The sequence below is a fragment of the Propithecus coquereli genome, unplaced genomic scaffold, assembly GCF_000956105.1.
Source record: "Propithecus coquereli isolate 6110/MARCELLA unplaced genomic scaffold, Pcoq_1.0 Scaffold11, whole genome shotgun sequence".
Classification (NCBI taxonomy): domain Eukaryota; kingdom Metazoa; phylum Chordata; class Mammalia; order Primates; family Indriidae; genus Propithecus; species Propithecus coquereli.
Genome location: NW_012134969.1, coordinates 4,840,416 through 4,849,244, shown reverse-complemented (window position 1 = coordinate 4,849,244; position 8,829 = coordinate 4,840,416). Strand labels below are relative to the sequence as shown.

Genomic DNA, 8,829 nt, shown 5'->3' with positions numbered 1-8,829 from the left:
GACTTCACGGCAAAATTAGCTTCTTCTATGATGAGAGTAATTAGGGAAAATCCATTCAATAGTATAACTTTGACTTCTTTTTAATCCCAATATTTAATTTAATTTTAATACAAACTTTATATTATATTAAAGAAGAGTGAGAAAACTATATGTTTACTGAAAGGGGTATAAATGGAAAAAGGTTGAGAATTTCTTCACTGCAGGCAGGCAGATTTCATCTAAATGTAAGGAAGAACTTTCTAGTAGTTAGAGCTGCCTACCAGTAGAGTGGGGTGCCTTGTAAAACAGAAAGCTGTCTTTCTATCACTAAAAGTCTTTAAAGAGAGCTAACAGGACATTTTCCCCAGGATGTAGCAGAAACTCCTGATTTAGGAAGCAGCACTGATCAGATCATTGCCTCTCAAACTATGGCAAAGAAGTACTTTTAATTTTTAATCAGCATGGACCAATAGTTTTATACAATACAAAGTATCACACATTTAGATAACACAACAATGTCAACTTGTTATAAAGGTTTCTAAATGTTTGCTTTTGATTTCTGTTTTAACTTGTTGCACTCAGGTAACAATAAACTATGGCCTAGCAATAATAGGCAAACTACACTTTGAAATCTCTACAGTCCGATGGTTTTTCAAATTTTCCTAGTCTGTCTTCTCCCCTTCTCTATAAATTGGGTATTTATATCAAACTACTAATGTCATAACAACTAACCTCTTTCTTCAGCAATTTAAGAAAAGCAGTAACTTAAAAGACATTAGCACAAGAGCATTAGATCAAGGACCTGAGATTTTTTTATTACATTAATTTTTTATCTCAATAAATTAAAAAAGCAAACTTTACTTTTTACCAAAACACATTTGAATGCTCATTTAAAACTAGTTACAAAGAAATTTATTTTCAGCCATTTCCCACACCTAATTTTCTGGTGTCACTTTCTTTACACAAGCTGATAATGAAATGTGTAAGAAATTACAGATGCACACACTTGAAGTTCCAAATTTATTCTACCAGCTGGTAGCAAAACCAACAGAAAAGTTACTCGGGGCTGCAGTGGGGGAACATATTCATGAATTTCAGAAGCATTGGGTAGGGGATTTAAGTATTTGCAAGCACCTGTAACACCCAGTAATGACTTGGCCAAAGCAAATATGGTGAGGAGGCAAAATTAAGAGTTGCCCATTCTCATACTTCCCCCAATACTCCTGGTTTTCTCTCTCCAAAGGTGACGAGATATTTTTGTTTAAAATCTGTTATCTTCTCTCCATTAAAAACAAAACAACCTTCCTTCTCAAAAGATAATTTTTCAGATTTATGAGCTATCATCTCCCAACTCTATCATACACAGTAGTTCCAATATTCCGTAATTCACTACACTTCTACTGAAGCAGGAGTTCTTACCTATGTGCATCTGTATACGGGTTTTAGGAGATCTATGAACTCTCTGAAACTCCACATGCCTTTAAGTTTTGGGTGAATGAGCAATTACATGAAAAAAAATGTCCACAGCTGTCAATAAATTCTTAGAGGGTACAAGAATCTAAAAAAATTATGAGCATCTTTCGTAAATTAAAAATGTGACTTGAAGAGAATCATAGGGTGCAGGTTCTTCATTAACTGTACAGGTATAAAAGGTTATTAAGTCATGTAACCAACGAGGACTTTAGAAATAAATCCCTTCATTTTGGAGATGATAAAACTTGCATTTGGAGAAGTTAAGGGAGTTTCAAGGCCACAATGCTGGCTGGAAGGCAGAAGCCAGAAAAAAATGCTGGCCTCCTGCTCGTGGGTCCATTCTCTCACATCCAGCTATCCACACAGGGCCAGACAGGAGTAAAGCACACTACAGTGAACAATCCCACCTCTGCTAAATATACCATCTCAGAATCAATCATGTAATTCTTTAAACGCTACTGGCTCATAAGATACATAAACATTTTCTGTTTTACTAAAGGTATCTAAAAATCATATTCTTAGATACATTTTAGAACTTGCTTCCTTGCCAACAGGCACAATCAACAACTTGTCAATCATCTGAAAGACATGAGTGCTTGATCCTACTGCAATCAATCAGAGAAGGGCATTCACTGGACCTAGAAGGGACACAGGATGTTTAGGAGACACAGAGCTTCGAGGAGGCACTTAAACACATTTCTTTCTCAGTCAATTACTCTGAAAGCCCACAATACGAAGTAAGTTAGTTGAGTGGATCTTTCAGTAACTGTTGAAGCTGTTCAGAAATTTTAAGCAAAACCTCTTTTCAAAGTTTATTCTCATGTTTATTCACACTAAAGAACAGCAAGTGCAAAAAACCAACAGAGATGATGCCTAGTGAAAAGAATTTTTATAGTAAGTAATTAAGTGAGAAAGCTGAAAAAGAATGCCTTATTTTGGTGTCAGTAAGGATGGATACGAATCCAAAATTTGTTTTTAGTTTTGTTCAAAATAATTAGAAAATTGAAAGTTTATAAATAGGAATCCAAGAAACCCTTCGCTTTCCTCCCCCCCTTGACTTCTGAAATACAGTGCAACTTTCTACCATCTGCTATTTTAAAGCAGAAACAGTAATGAACATATGGGCTTTCTCTCTCAAGCAGCTGTAGTGTAGTTAAAGTTATAATAATTGTCTTTCTGTAAGATAAATTTACATTAAAAACCTGGCCAGTTAAAAACAAATGGCTCAGCCTCACAGCCTTCCAGAATAAAATTAAGAAATTTAGAATCATCTATGACATATTACATTCATAGATTTAGAGGAAATCCTCTAACTCTTGTGCTTTTTATATTCAGGGTTAAATAAATATAATTCATGGTGCCCAAATCAGTTTATACAATCAAAGAGTTCACAACTCATGTTTTCTTTCTTGATAAAAATGGTAAGAGCATCAAATAGGTTCAGGTACTCTTTTATAAAAAACAGCAACTAAGTTCTTGAAAGCTTTTAATATAAATCCATTACTTCTGTGTGTCACTGAACTCCAACCTAAAGGCTTATTTATTTATGATAAAAATCATAATACATGTGGCACATAAACTTCCATCTCAACTATGTATCATTTATGAGTTTAAGTAAACTGAAAGGAATTCACAGCATATTGTGATCCACATATGATAAAAAATAGGAATTCTACCTACCTTTATCTGGGTGATTCAAAATCATAATTCTCCTATGAGCTGTTCTAATCTTGGCCTTGCCAGCAGATGGGCTGTAAAAAGAAATTAAAGTGCTTATAATAAATAGTGCCAAATGCAGATTATAAATTAACAGTTTATATGGGTTTCAAGAAATTAAAACCTAATGAGAATTTCACCATCTTGTGGACAAATATGAAATTACAGTTTTTCACTTAATTCCACTAACTATCAAAATAAATCATTGATACAATGCTGTATGTGTTTTTCTTCAGTCCTTTGTAATGCCAGTCCTTAGTCTCAATAAATTTAAAAAATAAAACACACTATATAGGTCGGGGGAGTCTTAGTCTGCAGAGTATATCGTAAGTTTGAAAGCTTACGCTTCTAAGTTATTTGGGGGGAAGGCAGTGTATACAGTGTGTTAGACAGGTATTTGGATTTCAGAGCTAGACTGTTGGATTTTAATCCTAGCATTATCATTTAGACTGGGTAAACTTTGTCCAGTTTTTAACTGCTTTGTGCTTCAGCTTCCTCGCTGTAAAATAGAGCTAGCAATAACAAATTCCTCATAGAGCAATAGTAAGGATTGAATGAGGTAATGCCTATCAAGTGCTACAACAGTACTTGGCATGCCACAAGCCCTCCGTGATAGTCATCTTTTCTTTTTATCTTTCAGAGGATCTCAAAACACCTTATATCTCACAGTTTATTTAGCTTTTGTGAGAAGCCTGTGGTAAAAGCTTGGTTGTTAAAGCCTATGCTGTAAACAAAAATTAAAGTAGAAAATTAAACAGACCTAAAATTATTTTGGTAAAACCTAATTTATCCAGTTTTGGAAATGTTTCTCATTAGTACATTTTCTAGGCAAGGAAAAAAAATAGCACTAACAACAACAAAATCCGTGCTGTGACTGAGCAAGGCAAAAAGAAAGAAAAAATAAAAAACAAAAAAATCCTACTATTGCTACTCAATAGCTATGCTATTTTATCTAAGCTACTTAACTTTTCTGGGCCTCAAATAGGGATAATAATAGCTGACTTAAAGTAGGGGTAGTTGTTGTAAAGATCAGCAGAATTTAATTTGCATAGATGAACCACACTGTAGTGGCTAGAAGCAGGTACTTTTAGAGCTATTCAGATATAGGTTCAAAATTCTGATTCTTCCACTCATTAGCTATGAAATTTTTTCTTGCTCACTTAACCTCTGAGTTATAACTTTCTCATATGTAAAACGCACATAATAAAATCTACCTCCCAGGATTATTTTAAAGATAAACTAGATGATGTAAGTAAAAAGATTACCACGACCTAGCATAGTCAGTGTTCAAATAGTAGCTGTTATTAGGGATGAAAAGGATGCTTATGAAAATTTATTATATATTTCCTACTTTTAAAAAATAAAGTATAGTATAAATATCCTACTTTAACATTTCTTGAATGACTCAGAGCATTATCATGATATCAATTAAACGCAAAGAAACTCAATGTCTGTAGTGGTTTGCTTCTTCTGTCTGTTCTGAATAGTGCCTCTTCCTTGCTATCAGCTGTCAATCATTGATTTTGTTAGGGTTCTAGTCTTTAGCAGTTCCTTACCAGTTACTTGCCACCTCTAATCTTTGGGTAAATGTCAGTTCACTAAGCATGTTAAAATGTGCTATTAATTGCTTAATAAGCACATAAAATATTCTTTCATGAATAAAATGAATAAGACTTTTCATATAAGGACTTAACGGTATACCTTTTGGCTGTTTACGGAAGTCTCTAGGGGACCATATCAAACTTATTGTTCGGCTGTAGGTAACTCCCAGATAGACAATCAAACATTGTCTAGTTGCAAAGACCACTGAATTTTGAGAATGTAACCATTAAACATTGTGTCAGGGGTATGAACACTATATTGTTTAACTGCCTATTAAGAAATGAAAAACAATTGGTTGTAGGTATGTGGCTTTATTTTTGAGTTCTCTATTCTGTTCCATTAGATCAATGAGTCTATTTTTATACCAGTACGTTACTATAGCCTTGTAGTATAATGTGAAATCAGGTAATGTGATGCTTCAAGCTTTGTTCTTTTTGCTTGGGATTGCATTGGCTATTTGGGCTCTTTTTTGGTTTTATACGAATTTTAGGATTGGTCCTCTAATTCTGTGAAAAATGATAGTGGTATTTTGATAGGAATTGTATTGAATCTGTAGATTACCCAAAGTTATGGTTATTTTAACAATATTGATTCTTCCAATCCATGAGCCTGGGATGTTTTTCTATCTGTTTGTGTCATCTACGATTTCTTTTGTCATTATTTTGTATTTTCCTTATAGAGATCTTTCACTTCCTTGGTTAAATGTATTACTAGGTATTTTATTTTATTTTTGTAGCTATTGTAAATGGAATTGAGTGGTCATTATTGGTATATAAAAATGCTACTGATTTATGTACCTTGACTTCGTGTCCTGAAACTTTACAGAATTCATTTATCAAAGCAAGGAGTCTTTTGGAGGAGTCTTTAGGGTTTTCTAGGTATATCATCTCATCAGCAAAAGAGATAATTTGACTTCTTCTTTTCCAATTTGGATGCCCTTTCTTTCTTTCTCTTGCTTGACTATTCTGGCTAGGACTTCCAGGACTATGCGGAATAGAAGTGGTGACAGTGGGCAACCTTTTCTGGTTCCAATTCTTAGTGGGAATGATTTCAACTTTTCCCCATTCAGTATGATACTGGCTATGGGTCTCTCATACATGGATGGCTTTTACTATTCTGAAGTATGATCCTTTATGCCTAGTTTCTTGAGAACTTTTATCATGAAGGATGCTAAATTTTATCAAATGCTTTTTCTGCATCTATTGAAATGATCATATGGTTTTTGTTTTTAATTCTGTTTATGTGGTGAATCATGTTTACTTATTTGCATATAGTGAACCATCCTTGCATCCCTGGAATAAAACCCACATGATTGTGGTGTATCATCTTTTCGGTGTGCTGTTGGATTCTGCTTGCTAGTATTTTGTTGAGGATTTTTGCATCTATGTTCATCGAGGATGTTGGTCTGCAGTTTTTTTGTTTTTGTTGTTGTGTGCTTGCCTGGCTTTGGTATCAGGGTGACACTGGCTTCACAGAAGGAGTTAGGGAGGATTCCCTCATCTTTGATTTTTTGGAACAGTTTCCATCAGAAAGAGCTGGTAGCAGCTCTTTGTATGTCTGGCAGAATTCAGCTGCAAATCCATGTAGTCTTGGGGCATATTTTTCTTGGGAAATTGTTTATTACTGATTCAATCTAACTACTTGTTATTGGTCTGTTCAGGATTTCTATTTCTTCCTGGTTCAATCTTGGGAGGTTTTATGTTTCCAGAAATTTATCCATTCCCTCTAGGTTTTCTAGTTTGTGAGTGTAGAGATGTGCATAGCAGTCTCTGATGATCTTTCATATTTCTCTGGTATCAACTGTAGTGTCATTTTCATTTTTCAATGCACTTAATTGAATCTTTTCTTTTCTTGGTTTAGCTAGCTAGTGATCTATCAATTTTGTTTATTAATATCTTTTCAAGAACCAACTTTTTCTTTCATTGATTCTTTGTATTGTTTTTTTGGTCTCAATTTCATTTGGTTCTGCTCTGGTCTTTGTTATTTCTTTTCTTCTCCTGGTTTTGGGTTTGGTTTGTTCTTGTTTTTCTAGTTCCTTGAAATGGCTCATACTTTGAAAAATTCCAGTATGATTTAGTTTTCTGTGGCTAATATACATTTATCTTCCATTTTTGGTACTCTATAGAACTTCTTTCCTTTATTAGTATGTTTTCTAGTTGTTCTATATTTGATATGTCTCCCTAGGTAGATTCTAAATTACTTAAGGGTAGAAGCAATGATTTGCATCTTAAAATAGTATTTAGGATTGTATATGTAACAGATGCTTAATGCATTTAATATCATCCTCCAAGAAAAAATGATTATAAAAAGGTAAGCTCTTTAAAAAAACAAAGGTTCTACATTAGTAAATACTGACATTATAAAGGATCATATTGCAAAAATTTTGAAGTTAAAAAAGAGCTTTAAAAACCTTATTTCATAAAATTAATTAAATGAGGCCCATTAGATAAGATAAAAATTCACTAAAACTCAAATTTCCAATGTACATTTTTTGGGATATACGGTAAGTTCCATATTAGTCTAGATACTAAGTTTTAATTGAGCACATAAAACAAAATCTGAAAATTACTTCAGCCAAAATTATCCTTGAAAATCAATTACATAGCCTATAAAAAATAGTGCACATGGTTTTATTCATGAAACTCCATAAAGTATTATGTACACTGAGGTCTGCCTATCACTGAACTAGATGAAAGTAAAAAATACAAGCAAGGAAAGTTCTTATGTGCAAGTATGGGCATTCGAAACATTCTGCCTTTAAAATAATAATTATCAGACACCTAGGTGAGCTTTGGGGATGAGGGGAAGCATTCTCGCTTGACTGCTGGGTTTACTACCTTTTCGCCATTACTATATTAAGTCTCTAGGACCGTAATACATTTTAATACATTTGTTTGTCACTGTAAAAATTAGAAAAGATGGGAGAATTCTAGTTTTTAAACTTAGTATAAAAATTAAATGCAGCTGTGATGACATAACTCAAGTATACATACTTTTACCATGAAATTGAAAATGTAACTTTAAATATCATGTTCCCTAGACCAGAGATTTCAAACTGTGCTCCCTGGAATGCATCTGGCTCGCAGTGGGGTGTGTGGAACTGAGTGGTATCCCCCAACCTTGTGGCAAATGGACCAGTTTTGGTTTCATCTTTTATTTTTTTTACTATTGGCTTTTGAGTAATATTTAGTTTAAACAGCTCCACAGAAGTTTTTAGAAAGGTTGAAAATCACAAATGTGATCACTTCAGACAGTACAGTAAGTTCTCACTTAATGTTGTCAATAGGTTCTTGAAAACTGCAATTTTAAGCGAAATGACTTACAGCAAGTCCTCGAATAACATTTTTTTCCTTCAGTGTTGTTTCATTATAACATTGATGAGAAAAACATAATTGGTGTTGTTATATGTTGTTTTGCTTAAAGTCACAGTTTCTAAGAACCTATCAACAATGTTAAGTGAGGACTTACTATACAACAATACTGTATAACGACAGTATTCCTGGGCAGCTCAATAAAAATTTAGGCTTTTTGTTATAGGCATGAGTTATAGTGCAGAAAACTATTCTCTTGTGAGGAAAAACATAAAGCAGAGATTCATATACTCATTTTAGTAAACAATCACATATTAAATGCAGTATGGAAGAATGTGTAGAATCATCAAACAGCACATACGGAGTATTTTTTCATAGATCATCAACAGCGTCAGCTCCATTTTGCCTTCATCTACTTCTTAATATAGTCCACACAGTTTAGATTCAATGATTACAGAAAATAAAATCATAGTGATGTATTCACATCTTAAAGTATCTTATCATAATCAACATTGTGAAAGAAAGGGGTAGAGGAAAGCAAGATAGGTTTTATCTTTCCATTTAATGTGCTAGGGGCAAATATCTAGCTTCTGCACTTATGAAAGAGATGGGAAGAGCCAACATTTTCTGAAGCACCTGTTATTTGGTAAGAACTTGTATAAAAAGGTATCATCTATCATTCTTACATTATTCCAACAACACAGAATATTAACTCAAAAATGAAGAAGGTAAAAGTGCAGAAAATCTA

The 8,829-nt window shown here is 33.5% G+C and overlaps 1 protein-coding gene across 1 annotated transcript in view; it reads right to left on the bottom strand.

The window, feature by feature from the left end:
- The window catches only part of DNAJC15 (DnaJ (Hsp40) homolog, subfamily C, member 15), a 161,906-nt gene that overhangs the window by 93,353 nt on the left and 59,724 nt on the right, over window positions 1-8,829 (bottom strand). The window contains exon 3 of the mRNA XM_012648234.1: window positions 3,133-3,203. Within this exon, the coding sequence (XP_012503688.1) occupies window positions 3,133-3,203 (71 nt within the window). The remainder of the gene's footprint in view (window positions 1-3,132; window positions 3,204-8,829) is intronic.